Source organism: Hemiscyllium ocellatum, chromosome 26, assembly GCF_020745735.1.
Source record: "Hemiscyllium ocellatum isolate sHemOce1 chromosome 26, sHemOce1.pat.X.cur, whole genome shotgun sequence".
In the NCBI taxonomy this organism is placed as follows: Eukaryota; Metazoa; Chordata; class Chondrichthyes; order Orectolobiformes; family Hemiscylliidae; genus Hemiscyllium; species Hemiscyllium ocellatum.
Window position 1 is genome coordinate 30,805,435 of NC_083426.1, and position 23,719 is coordinate 30,829,153.

The 23,719-nt window shown below is 40.1% G+C and overlaps 1 protein-coding gene across 2 annotated transcripts in view; it reads left to right on the forward strand.

Moving 5' to 3' along the window:
* itpr3 (inositol 1,4,5-trisphosphate receptor, type 3) overlaps positions 1-23,719 on the forward strand; it is a 280,397-nt gene that overhangs the window by 164,567 nt on the left and 92,111 nt on the right. For both annotated transcript variants that reach the window (XM_060845471.1, XM_060845473.1), the window contains exons 24-29: positions 8,748-8,805; positions 10,406-10,571; positions 14,127-14,276; positions 19,029-19,103; positions 20,146-20,271; positions 22,509-22,631. In XM_060845471.1, the coding sequence (XP_060701454.1) occupies positions 8,748-8,805; positions 10,406-10,571; positions 14,127-14,276; positions 19,029-19,103; positions 20,146-20,271; positions 22,509-22,631 (698 nt within the window). The remainder of the gene's footprint in view (positions 1-8,747; positions 8,806-10,405; positions 10,572-14,126; positions 14,277-19,028; positions 19,104-20,145; positions 20,272-22,508; positions 22,632-23,719) is intronic.

Below are 23,719 nucleotides of genomic sequence, written 5' to 3' on the forward strand. Positions count from 1 at the left end.
TATCCCAAGTAGTCAAGTTGTAGGATCATAGAATCCCTACAGTGGAGAAACGGGCCATTAGACCCATCAAGTCCACACCAATCCTCCGAAGAGTATCCCACCCAGACCCATTCCCCTACCCTCCTACTCTACATTTCCCCTGACTAATGCACCAAATCCACACGTCCCTGAACACTATGGCCCATTTAGCATGGACAATCCACCTACTCTGCACATCTTTGGACTGTGGGAAGAAACCGGAGCACCCAGCGGAAACCCATGCAGACACTGGGAGAATTTGCAAACTCCACACAGACAATTGCCCGAGGCTGGAATTGAATCCTGGTGCTATGAGGCAGCAGTGCTAACCACAGCCATCATGCCAATCATGCAGTAGGATGTGGTATTGGAATCATTAACTTGTAAACCATTTGTCTGGAATACAGAATACTTTACTACTTTCAGTTTGTCTCAGTACCAGAACACAAATTCAGTTGGCTCACTGGTGTGGGAAAGGAATTTGAGTAGTGACCTTAAATATGTCAACTTATGATTAATTTTCAAATATTCCTAGATAGTTTGCTGTAACATTTATTGTGGCCAGTTTTTTTTTAAAGCTTGCAATTATTGTGCCGATCTCATTACTTTTCTCCCATTCTCTAATGTTTTATGTCTTTACCTTTCTCTTTGGCTTTCTTTGCTTCTCTCTGTGATAGCTTTTGCTACTATTCCTGTATTTCTGTTTGCCATTTACTCTCTTTAATATCTTTCTTCTTTAATGCTGCCTCCTCTGCTTAGCGTGTTGGTGAGTCTCCTAACTCTTCTGTGATTTTCTGACAAGCTTTGCTTTCAAAGTAGTTCTGCATGACTTATTAAGGCAAAGCTATCTTACACTCTCCACGGCCTCATCGAAGCTATCTTCTGCTGATAATGGTCTCGGATCCCCATTATGATTGTAGAACTCCCCTCCCACACTTCTCCAGCCACTCACCCCAAACAAATTCCTCACACCTCCCCAATTACACCAACCCTACCAAATCCAGACTGCCAGCTTATCCACTGCCTAACTGCTGGCAACAGTTCCAAAAATCTCCAACTGCTTCCTCCTGCCTCTGGTTTTCCTATTTATTATTTGACTGCTATTATCATCTAATTGTTGGGAAGCAAAATAAGTAAATTGTAATGAGGTTATGCTAAATTCCACTAGACCGCTGCATCTCAGGTATTGCCAAATTCTTCGACTGCATTCAATCTCTTCAGGCCCCTCCCACCTCGCAATAAATGTCAGGGACTGTGTGTCTCAACATTACTCCCTACATATCTCCTGAGCTTTATTATGTCTCAGTCTCTCACTTTTATCTCACTTGACCTGAATGTTTGAACTCAGAACTCTACATCTCTTAATATATGCAGAAATACAGACGTCGGAGGGAGGTGCCTCCAATATTGGATGAAATCAACCAGGACCTTTTAAAAAAGCAGTGAAATGTAGAATCTGATAGTGAGAATGGAGATAGGAAAAATGATAGGGTGTGGTAAAACAGCTCTGGCTCTATAATTAACTGGCAAAAGTACTGTTGTTTTCTCTCTGTAATTTATTGTTACAAGCATGCAGTTTTGATTTAATTGCATATTATTGTGCTGTTCTATAATTTGTTGTTTGGTAATACAGAACTTTACTCTCACTGAAAAGACATATCGTATTTCATCTTGCACTCATCAGTATAATTCACAAGAAATACTGATGTAAAGGGAAGACTATCTTTTTGATATTGTATGAGAAGAAAGTTTAGTTAGTTGACAAATGATTCTGTTAGATGCTGGTCCAGCCAGCAACGCCCACAACTCATGAGTAAATTTTAAAAAGTGACTTTGTTTTGGAGAATGCACCACTTAGATGATTGCAGATAATAAACTTCCAAAGCTTTGTTTAACTTTAAACCAGACAGGGTGACTCAATTAATCAAGAAATTGCACTAAGAACTGAATCAGAGAATTGCTTGAAACAGGAACAATGTGAGTGCATGTTCTTTCTGTCCACAGAGAACAGGACCCTGCATCTTCATGTATTTAGCTTCTAGCACTCAGAAATGCACTGCACTGCCAGCCTGATTGACCATCTTAAATTAGTTGTCAGTATAATTCTAACCACCCTCAATGTTTTGATTAGATTAGATTCCCTACAGTGCGGAAACAGGCTCTTCGGCCCAGCCAGTCCACACCGACCCTCCGAAGTGTAGCCCACTCAGACCCAATGTTATTTAGCATAATTAATATTGGGCACTGTTTTGAAGTTTTGAAGTGCAGGTTGATTAGGATGATCAATACCTTGCTTTTTGGAAACAGCGAAAGAGATAAGCCAACTTTGGGAAATAGATTACATACTTAGCACCCCACCAGAACTGAAATTAATATGTTACTAATGGGGACAATTTTTTTTTTTGGCTTAACAGCAGCACCCTGTTGTGGCAAGCATTTATCATGTTACGACTACGATGCTTACGTCAATGTATTTCGTACCACCCAAGTTTTGAGGACTTGGTAGGAGAGTAAAGTAGGATTTTATTGGAGACAGGAATCTAGGTTAGAGTGGTGCTGTAAAAACATAGCAGGTCAGGCAGCATCGAAGAACAGGAAGATCAACGTTTGAGGCAAAAGCCTTTCATCAGGAATGATTAAGGGCTTTTGCCCGAAATGTCGATTTTCCTGCTCCTCGGATGTTGCCTGACCAGCTGTGCTCTTCCAGCACCACTCTAATCTAGACTCTGATTTCCAGCATATGCAGTCCTCACTTTTGCCTTTTATCAGAGACAGGCCTACGGTCAGGTTCTTCCAAGGGTCTTGTTCGCAAAATGTAGCTTATGACCTGTAAATAATTGCAGAAATGCATATTGTTTAATACTTAGAAGTTGTAGCACACACAATATGGCAATCAGTATGGTATCTCAACTTAGTATAATTTCCAATGAGACAAATTAAATAGTAACACAGAAGACTTCAAGCAATAAAAACAAACTACTGCAGATGCTGGGAATCTGAAATAAAACAGAAAACACTAGAGAAATTTAACAGGTTTGGCAGCATCTGTGAAGAGTGAAACCAAGTTAATATTTCAAATCAGATATGACTCTTCGTCAGAACCCAGACTTCAGATTCCAAAGAAAACAGATATTGCGAATGCCCCAGTACAACAAGCCTTCAAAAGACCTTGTGACAACACAACACTGAAGAGTGCTTCAAAGAATGTCAGAACACCTTTCAAGCTTAATAAAGAGAATTGTGGAAGCAGAAGAAATCTTCAGCTCAAAGGCAGAGATGTTGTGAGGCTGTGGTCTGTGGGAGTGATCCCAAGCCATTGAGTAAACAAACATTATAGATTTCATAAGACAAGACTAAACGTCCCTGATACCAAGGGAAAGCTTTAAATGGCACAGACGTTCAAGCAGAAAGAATGAGAATTTTAAAAAATTAAGTCACAGCACAGATCAGCATCAATGCCATTCCACGCAGCTACCATGAGGCATCACTGTAAACATAAGAACATAAAAAAAGGGAGCATGAGTAGGCCATCTACTGATCTTTTTGTGGTCTCAGTTTAACTTACCTCCCCCTGCTCTCCATAACCCTAAATTCCTTTTCACGTCTATCTATCTATCTTTGCCTCAAAAACATTCAACGAGGCAGCCTCAACTGCTTCCCTAGGCAGGGAATTCCATAGATTCACAACCTTTTGGGTGAAGAAGTTCATCCTCAACTCAGTCCTAAATCTGCTCCCCCTTATTTTAAGGTTATGCCCCCTTGTTGTAGTTTGACCCACCAGTGGAAACAAACTCCCTGCTTCTATGTGATCTATTCCCTTCATCATCTTATACGTTTCGGTAAGATCCCTCACCCACACCCCCAATTTTTCTAAATTCCAATGAGTATTGCCCCAATCTACTCAGTCTCTCCTCATTAGCAACCGATTCATCTCCAGAATCAACCTCGTGAGCCTCCTCTGCACCCCTTCTAGTGCCTGTACATCCTTTCTCATGACCGGAGACTAAAACTGTACACAGTATTCCAGGTGTGGCCTCACTAGCACCCTAAACAGCTGACACATAACCTCTCTATTTTTAAACTCCATCCCTCTAGCAAGGAAGGGCAATATACTATTTGCTTCCTTAATTACCTGCTGCACCTGCAAATGAACTTTTTGTGATTCATGCATAAGGACACCCAAGTCCCTCTGCAAAGCAGCATGCTGCAATTTGTCACCGTTTAAATAATAGTCCATTTTGCTGTTATTCTGACCAAAATGGATGACTTCACACTTAAATAAATTGTACTCCATCTGTCAGACCTTTGTCCCCTCATTTAACCTTCCTATATCCCTCTGCTGACTTTGTGTCCTTTGCACACTTTGCTGTACCACTCATCTTAGTGTCATCTGTGAACTTTGACACACTACATTGGTCCCCAACTCTAAATCATCTATGTAAATTGTAAACAGGTGTGGTCCCTTCACTGATCCCTGAGGCATATCACAAACTGCTGATTGCCAACCAGAAAAACACCCATTTATCCCCAGTCTTTGCTTTCTCTTACCTAACCAGTCTTCTATCCATGCTAATACATTACTTGTAACACCATGCATCTTTATGTCCTGCAGCAGCCTTTTATGCATCACCTTGCCAAATGCCTTTGGGAATCTACATATGTCACATCCACCAGCTCCCCATTGTCTATCATGCTTGTAATGTCCTCAAAGCATTCCAGTAAATTAGTTAAACATGATCTGCCCTTCATGAACCCATACTGTGTTTGCCTGATGGAAGAACTTCTATCTAGATGTCTTGCTACTTCCTTGAATACAGATTAATTTTCCCCATTACTGAAGTTAAGCTAATAGGCCTATAGTTACCTGCCTTTTGTCTACTCCCTTTTTTAAACAGTGGCATCTTTTTGCTGTTTCCCAATCTGCCAGAACTGCCCCTGTGTCCAGGGAATTTTGGTAAATTACCACAAGCATATTTGCTATTTTACACATCTTTTAGTATCCTGGGATGCATTCCATCGGGGAGATAAAAAAAGCAGAACTAACAGGCCAGGAGAGATACTCATAATCTGGGAGGAGTGAATCCAATTCCTTTGGTGTTAGGCAAGTTGGGAGGAAAAAAGACCCTGTGATTCACAGGAAAAGAAGTCAGTAGCTGGAAGTTTCAATAAAAGTGAATAAGGCCCATTCGTACCTGACACGGAAAGATAATTAGTCTTTGTCTCCTAGAAATGCAGACTATGCTGTAACCTGGAGCTTTCTGCTCATTGCTCAAGTAAATAGAATCAGGAGTTTTATAATTGGACATGAGGGACAGGACCAGGCCAGCACTGTGCCCCCAACTCTTTCGCCATTACATCGATGACTGCATCAGAGCTGCATCCTGCACCCAGGCTGAACTGGAGCAGTTCATCAACTTTGCCCACAGCTGCCAACCCACCCTTAAATTCATTTGGCCTATCTCGGACACCTCCCTCTCCATTCTTGGCCTCTTTGTTTCCATCTCTGGTGACAGTCTACAGACGGATGTTTACTGTAAGCCCACAGACTCCCATAACTACCTGGACTACACTTCCTCCCATCCAGTATCCATGCAAGAATTCCATCCCATATTCCCAATTCCTTCGTCTATGTCACATCTGCTCAGACAAGGAGAAATTACACTCCCAAGCATCCCAGATGTCCATCAATTTTGAACTACATGCTTTTCCACCCTCTGATATCCAGACAGCCCTCCACTACACCACCTCCATTCCTCGTTCCACCACGCTAAACTCCCCCCCCCCCCCCCCCCCCCCCACCAAACACAATAAAGACAGGGCCCCTTCATCCTCACATACCACCCCACCAGTCTCCATGTCCAATGTATCATCCTTAAACATTTCTGCCAACTCCAATTAGACCCCACCACCAAGAACATCTTCCCCTCCCCATCCTTCTCTATCTTCTACAAGGACCATTCCCTTCGCCAATCCTGGGTTCGCCCCACTGTCCTCGCCAACCCCACCCCAAACTGCTAGGTACCTTCCCCTGCAACCGTAAAAGACGCAAAGCCTGCCGGCATACCACCTCCCTCACCTCCATCCAATGTCCCAAACAGTCCTTCCAGGTGAGACAGAGGTTCACCTGCCTCTCCTCCAACCTAGTTTACAGCATCTGGTGCTCCCGATATAGGCTTCCCTACATTGGGAAGACCAAAAGTAAGTTAAAGGAATATTTGAGCATCTCAGCAGGGCCTGCAGGGCCTGACCTGACCTCCCAGTCACCGCCCATTTTAATTCCCCTTCCCACTCCCTTTCCGACATGACCATCCTCAGCCTCATCCATTGCCACAGTGAATCAGACCGCAAATTGGAGGAACAACACCTCATCTCCTGCCTGGGCAGCCTACAGCAAGGAGGACTCAACATTGTGTTCTCCAATTTCAAATAACCTCCCTTCCCATCCCCTGACTCCCTCCTCCCTTCCATTTCCTCTGACTGATCCTTCCTTCCAGCCACCAATCAGATTCATTCCTCCCATTGACCGACCAGGCCGCACCCTCTACCTGTGTTCACCTATCTGAACCTCACCACTCTGCCTTTTCCCCCAACCAAAATACTCCCAGACTCCACCCCCACACCCCCCAACTTCACCCCCTTTTATCTGCAGCTCTCCTTACACCCATACCCAATTCTAAAGAAGGGTTACACCTGAAACGTTACACCTCCTGATGCTGCCTGGCTTGCTGTGTTCTTCTAACCTCCTGCTTATCTATTAGGCTTGTTACTGGCTGTGCCACAGTAGAAGCTCATTGCTTGATACAAATTTTGCAGATCCCTGATTTGATAGCTCCTAGAAATTCTGTTCTTTGAAAATTTGACCAACTTTGCTATATTTGCACATTATTTGTTGCAAATCCAACATTATATTCTGAGGCCAAATAGCTGGGTGTAGTTAATCAAAATATGCATCAAGAGTCCAATGGGATACGTTGTGCAGTTTGTGGGAAAGAGAAAAAAGTTCTGGAGCCAAGTTTATGGGTCGGTTTTTTGTGTGTAGATTTAATTTTAGCACTATGTAGTGCAATGGGAGCTATTGACATTGTTTCTCTTGGAAGTAAAAACTGCATTATAAATCTTTCCTCTAACTTTACCTTGTGCTACAACTCTCCTGATCGCTGTGCAGTTATGTGTGCGCTTACATTTTATCAGGAATGTTGGTTATGTATGGTCTGTTTGAGTTATCTGGTGCATTCTAGATGATGTAGCAAGGCAGCTGAAACGATGAACCTGATACTTTTGTCACTGCGACAACACAACCCATATGGTTGTAATTGGTACCATCCTGCATGGTTCTGGCATGTATTTTATTCCTGGTTCTGGAATCTGATAGTTTGAAGTCTGAATCCATCTTTGGAAGAGATTTGTTAAAGGAACTGCAGTATATATTTTTTAAATCAAATCACCTTCCCAGGTTATAAGATTTCAGTCACCAAGTATCAGTAGACATCTTAGATGGAACATATTGGGTCAAATTTTGCTCCTGGTGTCAGAATCAAAGAATCCCAACAGTATGGAAACTAGCCCTTCGGCCCAACAAGTCCACACTGATCCTCCGAAGAAAAGCCCACCCACACCCATTCCCCTACCCTATTATCCTGTATTTACCCCTGACTAATGCACTAACCTACACATCCTTGAACACAATGGGCAATTTAGCATGGCCAATTCACCTGACCTTCACATCTTTGGACTGTGGGAGGAAACCAGAGCACCCAAAGGAAACCCACGAGGACACTGGGAGAATGTGTAAACTCCACACAGACAGTCGCCCAAGACTGAAATCAAAACCCGAGGCAGAGGTGCTAACCATTGAACCATCGTGCTGTCCCTGTGGCTCAGTGTTCATCATCATTTCCATTATGAAATTATCCACAACTTAAGAATATTGGACATGCGACAATTGGCATGGAAATCCTAAAGTTGCAGTCTATCACTGAGGATTCTAAAGCAGACAGTGCTTTAACCTCTCCCTTACCACACCCCTTCCCTCCTAACCTCCCCAGTCCCAAGAGCAGGTGATCTTAAATTTATTGCAAATTTTAACTTGACCACCACCTGTTCCCACCACGACCATTTAAACCCATTTAAAATTGGTGTAATTTGGTTTTAAATAGTGAGATAATTAAAATTTGTGAAAAACAGAGAATTGACCCTGAAAACTAATTCTATAATTGTGTAGTGCTATGCTGTTCTTCAGCTCAGACTTTTTTGGAATATTTTAGCTTTTTACTTTTATCCCATTTTAATATACCTAGGTTTAATTTTATCTATGTAACCATTATTTTAATATTCCTAGTCTTCCATTTGAAAGTCTGTGAAAATTCTTAATGTACTTGACGGCTTGGACAGACTGGTGATATTGCTGCAACTTCAAACTAGAAATGCCCGGTAAAAATACAATGAGCACAGTGAGAGATGAAATTCTCTCAGTTTCACCTAATCCATCTTAAGTGGTCCTTGCAACACCATTAATTGTAAACTGTGGCCCATAAACAGCTACCTTTTATTTTAGTAGATTTCCTGTCCAATTATATAACTGGCAGAAATCTCAGCATGGAATTGATTTAAGTTAAGTCCCATCGCTGGTTAATTTGAATCTTACCGTTAGTAGCTTGAGAGTAAATTAGGGAGAAGGTCTATTTTGTTCACAAAAATAATTGGATATTACTTGGTCTCTATCTTTCCAGTTACGACAGTAAACCTGGATCGTATTGGCGAGCAAGCAGAATTGATGTTTGTGGTTGGGTAAGTGCCCCGATAATTAATTTGATTTTATTTTCTTCTAAGATTTCAGCGATTGGAGTTGTAAACATAAAGGTTGAGTAAATAATCCACTTGGTGATGCATATATCATTCCACAAGTATAACGGTATAGACTTTTGATTATGCCATTTTGTTACTCAGCAGTTTCTCATTTCCAAACAAATTCCCAACCACAATTCCTAGTTAAGAGCAGAATATAGGCACCAATAATGCTCCTTTATATGTCATAATTTTTTTAAAAAAGCATGTAATCTATTTTTCTAATCAACCTGTTTAGAGATATTCTGGAGTTGGAGGGACTTGAACGTGGGCCTCCTGGTCCATGTGTAGGGACACTACCACGATACCATAAGAGGATGCCCAAAAGCTGACATGAAACGATAATGCTGTGCCATTAATTGATTCTTTCAGATGCCTTTTCACTGGACTGATGTTTCTAAAAGCAAAGCCACATGTGACCAGCTCCAAGCCCTTCCAATGTTCTGCCTAGCAACTGAAAGCTACCATTCCTGGCTGTTTCACATTTGGCTTGTAGCTGACTGATCAAGACCTGCACATTGGGATATTAATTGCACTAGTTTTGCTCTCATACAGAATAAAAACATTTACCATCTACTGATTCGCTGATAATTAATCCTTTGTGTAACCCCAGACAGCAGCTTCAAGTTGTATTTAACAGTTACACTGCTACAACCTATCAATAAGTCATTTCAATTCCACTGTGTCACTACTCCTTAACTTCACACCTGAACAGAGTGAATTAAGAAAATGGCAAGGAGGCTTGCCTCAGTGGTGTGATGGGTTCATGCTCTACACGATGGAGAAACAACTTCCAAATGTAATTAAGGATATAGTTGCACTAAGACTCTCAACCTGCTGTGAAAATGCTTAGTGTGTTGGAGATGATACTTAATGCTAGAGATCAAAGGCAACTCTCTCACTGCCATATCTCAAGTGATTTTAAATAGGGCCACATTCACAGCACTACTTAGCAATTCCACAAGTGCACATAATTCTAAACCCTGCAGGCTTTCATTCTCAGTCTTATCTCTGTGACAATTATATTAGACTTTGATCTTGATTTTGTTCATAATTTCGTTTATGCTGTGTAGAGAGCCATGTGCTTTGTTTGAGCTCTACCAGGGCTAAGCTTAACATAAAGAAAACTGGAACCAGTGTCAAGAGATAGCATGGAGATTCTAGACAAATATTAACAAAATCTTGCCATAGATAGCCAGTTACACCATGAGTGAACATTAACTGTTACCCCTATCAATTGTCAGGATACCATCAGAATAAATGTATGACACTTCCATGGTTAATTCAGCAGACCTGCCCCTTATTGATTTCATTCTCAGACTCTGGGCTCTTGACAGTTTGTTTTGTCAATGCCTTGACTTACTTTTTGATTTTGTATCTAAACCACACCTTAACCAGTACTAAGTTTCTAACTGGCATGTGTCCAACAACAACACTTGGGTGTGGTGGTCCATATTTCAGCAATGGATAGTCATAGGTGTTGTAAACTAGTGCTTTTCAGTGTTTCTGATTTTGTTTTATTTATACATTTTATTTTATTCAGCAAACACAGCAGTCCACTAGAGGTGGATGATGAAGGGGGCACAATGTTTCTGCGGGTACTCATTCACCTTACTATGCATGATTATCCACCACTCATTTCTGGATCTCTGCAGCTTCTTTTCAAACATTTCAGCCAAAGACAGGAGCTGCTGGCTACTTTTAAACAGGTGAGAGATGGCTTGTCCTAACAGGGACAGATAAATAACTGAGTTGGGTTTGGGCTTGAGGCAAGAAATATAAAATGGAAAATGCTGGAAACACTCAGCAGGCCAAGCACCATTTATGGAGAAAGAAACAAAGTTGATCTTTTAGGTGGATGCCCTATCAGCTGATATTACTTTTGTATTGAGACTATACGAATTAGCCTGTTCATTGGTTTGTATATTTTCATGTCGGATGTTGCCAGACTACATAAAGCAAAGCAGCTTGTTGTGGAGGAAAGTCAGAAAGGGCACACACTTTGCACAATTTTAACGGGGATGCAAAGGCTTTTCCAACTTTAACAGCTGCACTTCATGCCATTAACTTTCTGCAATGCGAAGCAATGGGAGAGGGCAGGAAATTTGAGCAGCTAGATGGTATGGCCAGGGAATTATGTCATTGGCAATGGGTCCAGTTAAAGATGGTGGTGGGCAAACACAGTGTGGAAGTTGGGGCAATCGCACCATCTATTGTCTCCTGATAGGTTCGACCTAATCTTGCTCTTCATTTAAAACTGTAGATGGGGTCCGAGTGGCCTCACTGGTCTGTGAGCTACGTATTTATACAAGATGTCGAGATGACGGTATTGGACTGGAATGGGCAAAGTCAGAAGCCACACAACACCAGGTTATAGTCCAGGTAGACCTGACAAAGGAGCAGTGCTCCAAAAGTTGTGATTTCAAATAAACCTATTGGGATATAACCTTGTGTGTTGTGACTTCTGACTTTATTTATACAAGAATAAGCTGAGCTAATTGAGGTTGATACTGTTGAGTGGGAAAGACTCATGAGGGACTAAAGACAATAGTTTGGAAGGGTTCAGGAATGGAAGCAAGTGAAGTGGGGATAATTTCATAAGGAACCTGTGAAAGGTCAAATAATTTTGATTTTTTAAAAATAGCAATGCTTGAAAATATTTACGATCAGTTTTGTAACTCATTTTATACATTGGCATCAAATCATGTTTTTCATATTTCACTAAGAAGCACAAATATTAGATCTCCCAAATTAACATCCAAATTCAGATTTGTTTTGTAGTACCACAAGTCGTATCAATACCAAAACCTTGTTACTCATCAAAGAATTCAAAATCAAGACTTGTACAACCTGTGCTGAATGTTATTGCAATTTTCTACTGTGTTATTTTAACTGGGTTGGACCCATCCATTTTTAACATGTGCTGTATTAATAGCATTCCAGTAATGTAGGCATGCGTCTCAAAACGTGAGTGCATTCTTCTCGACAACATTTATGGATGCAGTATACACAGTGAAACACAAGCCGAGATGTTCGAGCTGACAATATTTTAACATTATCAATGTATTTTGTGTCTTCTTGAAACGTTCTCAATCAAGGCTGTTCCAGCTCTGATTTATTCAATCCCTCTTCCAGTTGCATCCAAACTCCCCTATCTGTGTGAGTGCTTTTGTCTTTAGATCAAGAAAAGCCATGTCCAGTACAAAGACTGTATTTTCCTTACTTTTCTGTAGTTTGTGTTACTGACTGAAATGGTTAAAGAACCGTTTTTAAAAACCATGGTTTGTTGAAGGATTGCTGTCCTTTTTATTAGCAAATAGCCTTGCACTCATTGTAAGTGCTGTTGCACAGCTGCATTTTCAAGCAGTAGTGAAAGTCCTGGCTAAAGTCAGTATGCAAATGAAGGTTTAGCTCGTAAAAAGTAATCTGTGGACTAATGACCAGATATTGATGTGAAAGACCTCCTGTTAGTCAACAATTATGCGATCAGCTACAACGTAGCTTAACAACTTCAGGTGTGAATGTTCAGGAGAAACTGTCAGACCTTTGGATAGGAAGAAATGTTGTTTGCTCTGCAGTGGAAAGTATCACATGTCCCTTTTTCAGTTGCTGTAAGCTGTGACTTTTAATTGATGGGACAAAGACCTTGATAATTATGAATCAGTCACCTTGCAGGCAAAGAACATTGAACTGTCTTCCATACAATACCCATCTTTCTTTCTTTCTTGTCTGTGTCTGACTGTATGTGTGTAGGTAGCGGGAGGTTTATAAGACAGTTAACATTTAACTACTAGAGTTATGTGTTGATGGTTTGTAATTGTTTATCCAGAATTAGAATCTATTTACTTGTAATAAATAGTAATTTTTGTTAAGAACAGAAACCTTTCTGTCAACTTGGGTCTGAAAGACAGGTAAATTGGGAATTCTGCATGCCTTTTGAAAACTTTAACTTTTGTGTCGATTCTGGGAATAACAGGGCTTGATTTCCTGCATAGTACCCAATGAGGCTGAACTCAGATAAATAAGAAACAAAATCTTGTTTGACGATTATTGTTAGCTGCTAAAGAATTTAATGTCCCCTTAAAGTTCTACTTTGGAAACAGTCATGCATCACATCAGGTATTGTTTCTAAATTTAATATATTTTAAGATTTCAAGCATATTTATTTAAACCATTATGAACAAATAATGGGATTGACACAAGCAATTATATATTTACAATAGAACATGTTTCAGCTAACTTGCCAAATAGGCATGATAATAGGCACAAAATTGTCTTTTGTTTTCTGCGATGTTTCCAATTATTTAAGGTACACAGTGAACAAATCCAGTGACTTCAAATTCCTTTCACGACTTGTCATGGTTTGTTTGTTTCCTGATATTTGGCTGTCAGATTTAAAAAGCATTGCTGTCATGCAGTTAACCAAACAAATCACGTTGTCTGTGTTTCCTTCCTTCAAGTCACAAATTTTCCACAGGGATCTGAACTGAAGTCCATGATTAAAATGCTTGAATATAGTGACTGGATTTAAAGAGACATTTGCTAATTAAAACTGGAAAAATCTGGATATTGTTGCCATCACAAACAGAAGCCTGACAATCACACTATATGTTATTATCATAGCAAAGGAAATCATTGAAAAAGTAGCTTAAAATATTCCAACATCACGATTCCATTGTTATTGGTTCTCTTTCAAAGAACTTTTACATAGATGAAATAAAAGTGATGTCTTTGTTTTTGTTCCCTATTGGAAGGGTATTATTAAATTAGAGAGAATTCAGAAAACAATTACCAGCATGTTGCCGAGTCTGGAGGATTTGAGTTATAAGGAGAGCCTGGATAGGCTGGGACTTTTTTCACTAAAGCATAGGGGGTTGAGGAGTGACCTTACAAACGTTTGTAAAATCATGAGGGACATAAATAATGTCAATAGCAAACGTTTCTTCCTTAGGGTGGGGGAGTTCAAAACTAGGGTGCATATTTTTAAGGTTAGAGGAGTAAGATTTAAAAGGACCTGAGGGGCAACTTTTTCCATACAAAGTATGTGGAGTGAACTGCCAGAGGAAGTGATAGATACCGGTACAGTTACAACATTTAAAAGACATTTGGATAGGTACATGAATCGAAAATGTTTCATGGGATATAGCCCATATGCAGGGAAGTGGAACTGGTTCAGTTCAGGAAACATGGATAAGTTGGACTGAAGGGTCTCTTTCTGTGCTGTAAGTCTTTGATTCTCCGATTCTATGATTCTACCCTATTAGGTCCAGCTTCTTATATCACCTCAAGATGTTGATAACTACAAAGTGATCAAATCTGATTTGGATCGCCTCCGTACAATGGTGGAAAAGTCAGAGCTCTGGGTGGACAAAAGAAGCAACAGAGGAGCAGAAGGGAAAAAAACAACATCAGAGGTAACTATCGTCCTCCTGACTATTGGTTCCCTGTCTGACAATGTTTCATGTTTACAAATTCTTCTTCTTTTCAAATCTCTTTGTGGCTTTAGTCCTCCCCATCTCTATAACCAACTCCAGCCTTCTGAGATTCCTGCACTCTTCCAAATCTGTGTTGCTGGTTAAAGCACAGCAGGTCAGGCAGCATCCAAGGAATAGGAAATTCGACGTTTCGGGCATAAGCCCTTCATCCTGATGAAGGGCTTATGCCCGAAACGTCGAATTTCCTATTCCTTGGATGCTGCCTGACCTGCTGTGCTTTAACCAGCAACACATTTTCAACTGTGATCTCCAGCATCTGCAGACCTCATTTTTTACTCTTCCAAATCTGGCCAATTATCTCAATTTTTATTGCTCAATCATTCATGGGATGTGGCTGCTTATCCATAGCTGTCCTTGAGAAGGTGATGGTGAGCTGTTTTCTTCAATCACTACAGTCTACCTCGTGTAGGTTGATCCACCATGCTGTTAGGAAAGGAGATCTAGGATTTTCACCAAGTGAGTATGAAAGAACAGTGATGTGTTTCCAAGTCAGAATGGTTAGTTGCTTGAAGGAAACCAAACACCTGCTGCCTTAGTCATTCTAGATGGTTGTGGCTATGGATTTGGAAGGTACTTATAAGAAACTTCAGTGAATTTTTGTAATGCACCTAATAGGTGGTTTGTTGGATGCTGCCTGAACTGCTGTGCTCTTCCAGCACCACTGATCCAGAATCTGGTTTCCAGCATCTGCAGTCATTGTTTTTACCTACCTAATAGGTGGTACATACTGCTGCTACTCAGCAAGGTGGTGGAAGGAATGAATGTTTAAGGATGTGGGCTGCTTTGTCCTGCACGGTGCCAAGCTTTAGCTCAGGTGACTGGATGGCTGGTTTGCACTGCAGTTATGCCAACAGTATGTCAGCTGATGGGCCTATTTGAGAAGGCCTTATTTTCTCAATCTTGCTCAATGCATGGTGCTCTTCAGATTAAAACAGCACCAGTTTTCTCTCTCTGATGTGAGAGTAGACCTATGTTTATTTGGGTTTATGGTGATTTGGCTATACCAGTATTCTCGGAGTTGCACTCATTCAGGGTAGTGCGGAGTATTCAATCAACATTCCTGATCATGATGGTGGACATGAGATGGATTCCTTATTGCAGGATTCCTAGCCTCTGTTGTGGTCACAGTTTTTATGGCTGTTCCAGTTCAGTTTCTGGTCAGTGGTAACCCTAAAGGTATTGATAATGGGGAATTCAGTGATGGCAATGTCATTGAATGTCATGTAGTGATGGTTAAATTGCATTTTGTTTGGTATGGTCATTACTTGAATTTGCGTGGTGCAAATGTTACTTTCCATTTGTCAGCTAAACCTGAATATGGTCCATGTTTTTTTCTGCATTTGGCCATGGATTTCTTCTATATCTGGAGAATTGCGAATGGTGCTAAACACTGTGTAATCATCAATGAACATGCTTTATTTCACCCATATAATGGATGGAAGGTAATTGTTAATGCTGAAGATGGTTGGTCCTATGACACTCTCCTGAGGAGCTCCTGCAGAAATGTCCAAAGCTGAGATGACTGATCTCCAACAACCAAATCCTTCTTCCTCTGCGTCATGTATGACTCCAACCAGGAGAGAGCTTATCCACTGATATTCATTGATTCCAGTTTTGCTAGGACTCCTTGATGCCATGCTCAGTCAAATGCAGCCTTCATGTCAAGGGCAGTCACTTTCACCTCACCTCTCTAATTCAATTATTTTGTTCATGTTTGAACCTAGTCTTTAATAAGGCCAGGAGCTGAGTGGCCCAGGAGAAATCCACATTTGGCATCAGTGAGCTGATTATTGCGAAGTAAATGTTGCTGTAAAGCAATTTGATGACCTCTCCCATTTCTTTACTGATAATTGAGAACAGACTGATGGGGCGGTGATCAGCTGGGTTGGATTTGACCTGCTTTTTTGTGAATAGGACACAGCTGGGCAAATTTCGACTTTGTCAGGTAGATTCCAATATTGTAACTGTACTGGAATAACTTGGTTGGGGCAGAGCAGGTTCTAGAACTTATGTCTTTCGTACTATTGCTGTAATATTGTCAGGACCCATATTTTTGCAGTATCCAGTGCTTCCATCTGTTTTGTGATATAACATAGACTGAATTGAATTGGTTGATGACAGGTATCTGTAATGCGGAGGACCTTTGGAGGAGGTTGAGATGAATTATCCACTTAGCACTTCTGGCTGAAGATTGTTGCAAATACTTCAGCCTTAGTTTTGCAATGGGTACTCCCTTCATTGAGAATGATGATATCTGTGTAGCCTTCTCCTCCAGTGAGTTGTTTAATTGTCCACCATCATTCAAGACTGGATGTAGCAGGACTGAAGATCATAGGTTTATTGGTTGTCAGACAGGTTAATGATATCTTTCTATGTCAGTAATTAAACTGTGCTGTGTTTTGTCATGACCTGTTTCAACATCAGAGTGTCAGTGTCTGGGCATTGATGGGCCATGAAAAAGTCATTTTGTAAGCTGTTTAAGCCTGAGGAGAATTTTGTCATTTTTCTAATCTCTTCAACATCAAGCACATTTTTATGGGAGAGTCAAATCTTAGCTTGATGACAAAATAAATTGTGCAAGAAAATTTACCAGTGTTAGTTAAAACAACTGCAAGAAAATGACACATTTACACAAACCCACGATTATCTTCCTTTTCTCCTCAATGTAAGGTATTTGTGATTCATTTTCTGGTTAAAACACATTCTATATTTGCATCTAATTTTGGGGCCACCTGTTCCAAGAAGAAGGGAGCTCTTAGATGGGGCAGGGAGGTGGAGATAATTATTGCCCTCCCAAAAGAGGTGAGTTTGGACCAGTTAAAAGTTAAAATGTTCAGAATAAGAAACAGGAACATTCTCTCCTACTTCAGTATTTCAACAAATGGAGATCTGACACACATGGCCAGCTTACTTGAAGGAAATAACTTAAAACCTATTAAAGAAGGTGTATACCTTCATTTTAACCCATTAGGAGAAAGTGAGGACTGCAAATGCTGGAGATCAAGTCGAGAGTGTGGTGCTGGAAAAGCACAGCAGATCAGACAGGATCCAAGGAGCAGGAGAATCGATATTTCGGGCAAGAGCCCTTCATCAGGAAACCTTTCCTCTTGAAGGGCTCTTGTCTAAAATATTGATTTTCCTGCTCCTCAGTTGCTGCCTGACCTGCTGTGGTTTTCCAGCACCACACACTCGATTTCATTTTAACCCATGTCAGCCAGCTTTTCCAGTCCTGTAGAAATCCAACAGATTAAAGGAAGTGAGAAGACCTGGATCAATCCGATCAACAATTGTTTCAGCACTGCTTGTAGGTCAGGAGGGACAAGGAGGCATTTCTTCCAGGCCCATCAAACTTACTTAAACAACTCCTCCTTCCATGACGTCTGTCACTCCACCATGCTGCTGTTTCTTTTTCCTTGACTCTCCCAGATCTCTAATCCATTCCCAGCACCTCTCCCCAAATCCCTGTAACCTTTGTTCATTCTAACCATCCCAATCATGTTCTACCCACCAGTCCCATCTTCAGAATCTCTACCACTAGGCCAATCAGTAGAAGACAGAGGCCTTGCACAACAAAACGTTCCAACCTGATAGGTACCTCAGTTTATCAATTACTTCTCGGTGGCAGAATCTGTTTATTATAAAGAGCACATACACTACTGAGGAAAGTGGGAGTTTGGATTCTTGATCATAACTGATGTCCACATTGATTCCAAAAACCCCACTTTGTGAATATTGTATCTTACCTGGGCAAATCCTTGATGAAGATAGAACAGATGACTTTTTTTTGTCTCATTAACATGATTAGATTTGCAGGATATTTGGAAGGAATGTTTGATAGATGAATAGAAAAGAATAAGGATATCTGGGCGTACTCTATTCCTATATGATACTCACACTGACAAGTTATGATATTTTAAACCAGCTAGATTGTTTGAGTCTAAGCTAAGTGCATATTTGATGCAAATGCAGAGGAAACACCAGGTCAAGGATTCAATATTAGTTGAGTTTCTTTTATTATGCATCATGTTGCATTAAATAAAAGCCAAAAAAAAACTTGAGGGAAAATTTTGTTCAGCTGTAATGTATATAATTGTAATACCATCTCTGGGCCAACAAGTGGTGATGTTGTACTGTAACTCAGGATATCTACAGCAGAAGAGATCTCAGCTTCTTAAAAGGATACAAACAGAAATCATTATTCATCACAAAATTCCTAGTTTACGAGAACACCGAACACTCTTGTGTTCCATTGGATAATTCATCATGTTCAACAATAATTTGCACCTTTAATGCCCCATATGGATAATGCTGTTGATTGAAGATGTGAAATAAGAGTGGGCCAGAACAATTTGACTGAAAGTTCAATAGACAAAAGACCCCAGAATGGGGATTGGGTACCTGCATTTACAGGTAACAAATATTGGGTTGACAGCTAATAGACAGTGCATAAATTATTTTTCATGTTCTGCAGCTGGTGGGCAATGTTAGAAATGCAAACTTGGAAAATGACTGCATTTAGGATTTCCTACCGGTTCAGAATTAATAATTGCTTATTGTGATGTATTAGTATAAGATAATATTAATGAATGTGTGTACACTGTTGTTGGGTCTGTTGAATTTCTGGGTGTTACTTTTCCATTTGATGCTGCCATATTATTGTTCATGTTTTAGGAGCCTGCTGATGACACAGCTATGGAGAAGACACTAGGAGGGAAAACTAGTGGCAATTATCAAGATGTCAAAGAGGTGAGTCTATTTTGGAAGGAGTGGGATAATGAACAAAGTCTGTCAATCTCTCTGACCTCCCAGCACTACAGACTTTTTTAGATTAGATTACTTACAGTGTGGAAACAGGCCCTTTGGCCTAACAAGTCCACACCGACCCGCCGAAGCGCAACCCACCCATACCCCTACATTTACCCCTTACCTAACACTACGGGCAATTTAGCTTGGCCAATTCACCTGACCCGCATATCTTTGGACTGTGGGAAGAAACCGCAGCACCCGGAGGAAACCCACGCAGACATGGGGAGAATGTGCAAACTCCACACAGTCGCCTGAGTCGGGAATTGAACCCGGGTCTCCGGCGCAGTGAGGCAACAGTGCTAACTGCTGTGCCACCATGCCGCCCACAGCCATTATACTTCTTCCTAGGTCTCACACTGTTTATTTTTGAAGCATCACTTGGAGAAGATGCAGAAGAATATTTCCAAGATGACTTGCTTTTTTTTCCCTATCCTACTCATTCTGTAGGATGAAACTTATATGCTGACTAATTCTTCTAAATGGTTAAGATGGAACCTGAACAGTGGATCTTATCTGCTACTTGTCTACTAAACCATCTAGTTTGTTGGGGTCTAAGCTATGTGCATATTTGATGCAAATGCAGAGAAAACTCCAGATCAGGGATTCAGTATTAGTCACAAGTTTCTTTTATTATGCATCTTAAAAAAAGTAAAAAAAACCTTAAAAGAAAATTTATCTACATTACCTACCACATTGCTTATTCTAATAGGCAACGCAGAAATGATATTGCTAAAATTTTTGAGTCAAGCTAACAGCCAGGCCTCTCATCAGGGAAACCAAAGCAACAAACTGGGGAAATTAAAGGCATGAGCAATGGAAAATTGATAAGAAAGAGACTGTTTGTCAGTTGCCCCAGTGATATAGCAGTTTCACATTGAAGCAGTTTTATAAACCTTTTAGCAAAGAAGATGAGAATTACCCAGTACACATGCTGTTGTTAATTCATGTTGTTAATTCCACACAAATTTATCTGTACTTTCAGATTTTGGAGCGATTGAATAAAATGTGTGGAGTTGGAGAACAAGTTAGAAAGAAACAGCAGAGGCTGCTGAAGAATATGGGAGCTCACAAAGTGATGTTGGATCTGCTGCAGGTACCTTATGACAAGGTGAGAAAATCATCACATACAGAGCTGATTTTGACAATGTTTTCATGAGAAACATGAACAGGACTGATAACCACGTAAGTTAACTGCTAGGCAGTGAATTTTCCTAATCTCTGAATCATTCCTCTCTGGATCAGGAGCAGTCTGGGGTGAGTGAATCAGTTAATCCACTGCTCATCCCTTCCTCAATCCATCTTCAATATACATTACACATCAACCACATTTATTCTCCTTATCATTTAGGATTCTTTGATTTCTTAATAATGAGTCCATTGCTTCCCTCATGCTCAATGTGATTCTGAATGAAAGTTCTGTTTGATCCCTTCGGGCTATTAGTCCACTCATTGCTTGTGTTACAAGGTGAGGTGAGCTTTTCAGGTGTACTAGTTTTAATCAGCAGAGGGGTTCAACCTCTGTTGTAACAGTTTGTGTGCTCTCATTCCAATAAAACAACATCCAGGCTTAATCCTCTCAAAGCCGCACAGGAACAAAAGGAAGTGATCCGATGCTCAACAAAGACATCATTGAACCAAGTCAGAGTGAGTGGAGTTTGCCAATCATGTTAGTTTCCAAACCGGATGGAACTCAATGATTTTGTGTGGACTATTGGAAGGTCAACGTTGTAACTAAATTGAACTCATACCCAAAAGCAAGGTTGGAGAACTCTATTGAGAAAGTTGGACAAGTCACTTACATCGCAAAGTTGGATTTAATGCGTGGTTATTGGCAGGTACTTTTATCGGAGAAAGCGAAATAAACTGCTGTGTTTGTAATCCCTAATGGGCTACAGCAATTCAAAGTGATTCCCTTTGGAATGAAGAAAGCACCAGCCACATTGTGAAGGCTCGTGAAATGAGTTGTGGCAGGATTAAGTAATTGTGCTGTTTGTCTTAATAATTTAGTGATCTTTAGCCATTCATGGAAAGATCACATGTTACAGTTGGTAGAGCTTTTTGCAAGATTACAGAAGGCAAAACTGGTTATCAATTTGGCAAAGACTGAATTCACGAAGGCAGAGGTGAGGTTCTTGGAATATAACATCGAACATGGAAGGATGACTCCAAGGAACACAAAGACAATATGGTGGCACCGCTAACGGATTTATGAAAGAAGAACAAAATGTTTTGGTGCACAGAACATTGTCAGGAGGCATTTGAAAATCTAAAAGCCACACTGACCAGCACACCAGTTTTAGCCAAGCCAACCTTCATAAAATCCTTTAAAGTTGCTATCAATGTGAGCGATATCAGGGTTGGATGTGTATTGTTGCAGGAACATGATGATGGAATTGAACGGCCCATTGGTTACTTTTTGAAGAAACTTAATATTCATCAGGGAAAATATTCCACTGTTAAAAATGAGTTATTGAGTTTATAACTAGCCTTACAGCATTTTAAGGTTTACATTATAAACAGTATTTTGGAGATGGTTCTATAAACCTCTCTCATTTTTTTGGAAACAATTAAAGACAAAATTTCAAGACTATTTCGATGGAGTCTGATGTTACAGGCTTTTCATTTACAAATTTTGCATGTAGTAGTTTGGAAAATGGTATTGCAGACGCGTTATCACAGGCTTAAAAGAAAATGAATATAGAAAAGATAGAACTGTTACAGTCCAAATGATATACCTATATGGACACAGAATCCGTAAAGAGTGTGTAACTTTAGATTACTGACATATGCATTTTATAATAATGGTATTAAGAGTTAGAGAAAAAAGAAAAAGAAAGGTATCTTTTCATTATGATGGTTCATATTTTTCCTAAGAGGGGAGGTGTTATGAGGCGAGGCAAGCTTTTCTGGGGTGTTAGTTTTAATTAGCAGAGGGTTTGACCTCTGTGTTGTAATAACTTGGAGATTAACATCTATCGTCTTTTCAATTCCCTGATCTCTTCCACAGTTCTTCTCTGATTGACACCTTCCTTTATCTTGCTGATGCCCAACAGTAAACTGAAAGGGCAATAATTGATGATATTGAATTTGTCCTGTTTTCTGTGGACTGAACAGATCTGGGCAATGTTCTGCATTGTTGAGTGTGTTCTCAAATAATGGCTAGGGATTTGGCTGATTCTGGAGCCAAGTCTTCAGTACTACAGCCAAGATGTTGTCAAGTTCTGAATCTTTTTGCAGTCTTCAATAAGTTATATAATTTACCCACAAAACACTGTTCACTGCATTTTCAGTATAATCATCAGTACATATTCTTTGAATAAGATTGAAGATTGTGTTTTGTTGCAGAATGATACAAAAATGTGTGAGATTTTGAAGTACACTCACCAGTTCCTTCAGAAATTCTGTGCAGGAAGCCCTGAGAACCAGTGTCTACTTTACAAGCACTTGAACCTGTTCTTGACTCCTGGGGTAAGTTACCTCAAACTAGATTTTTTTTTAGCAACTATGCAAAAGCAGTTATCCCTTTCAAAGTGCCTGTAACTCAAGTTTTGTTTAAGTTAAAAACTGCTCGCCATTCAATGTGAATTGTAAGCTTGTTGTCACAAAAAAACAGTCTCTGAAACGAATTTCATAAGTCTTTGTGCCAAAATATACATTTGGACCAGATTTTCCTGCAATAATGAGGTTAATGCTAACTGTCTCCAAAAGTCCCTGTTTTTCTAATTAGAGTAGCCCACAGCAAGCACAGAACAAATTAGATGCACAGCAGTGAGCTAAAGAGTTGTGGTGAGAGCAAATTTATTACCTGGGTACATGGGAGCATTCCAGTGAGCAAAACCCTGACTTCTTAAATAAATGTTACTCCTCAGCCCACAATCAACACTGACATTCTGTTGAAGTGCTTGACTGCCCCTGACAGAATGATTGATAAATAGTTAACTGGGAGGCAACTGTTCAGACATTGATGACCCTGCAGTAATGAATGAACTTTTATATCTAGTGACTCTTAGTTAGGATTACCAATTTTGGACTGCTGGATTCCTGGAACATTTCTTCACTTTAATAATCACATGTTTAATTATGTTGTTTTCTCCCCCACAGTTCTCAAATATTATTGCAATTATTTACTGTCTTGGCATTACCAAACCCAAATAACATTGAACTTGTCTGAAACTGAGCATTTTTAAATCAAGGAAATAACACCAAAGAATAGAAAAGATGCATGGGGTAAATAGTGTTTGAATGAAATTTATTTCTGGGATATTTCTGCAGTACTGACAGTAATGAGAGTCATCTAGTAAATAGCATTGATTGCACAAAAACATCACCCATTAAATAATTAAAACAGAAAATGCTTAATAAAACTAGCATCTGTGGAGATTTAACAGGCATCATTGCCCATTTACAACTGGGTTAATCTCAACAGTGGCGTGGCTGATTCCCATTTAACGATCCTTAACTAACCATTTTAGGACCTCAGTTGGTGATGGGGCAGGAAATGCAGTTACGGCCCCGAAGTAGTCAGAATTTAATTCTGGCAGATACAAGAAGACACC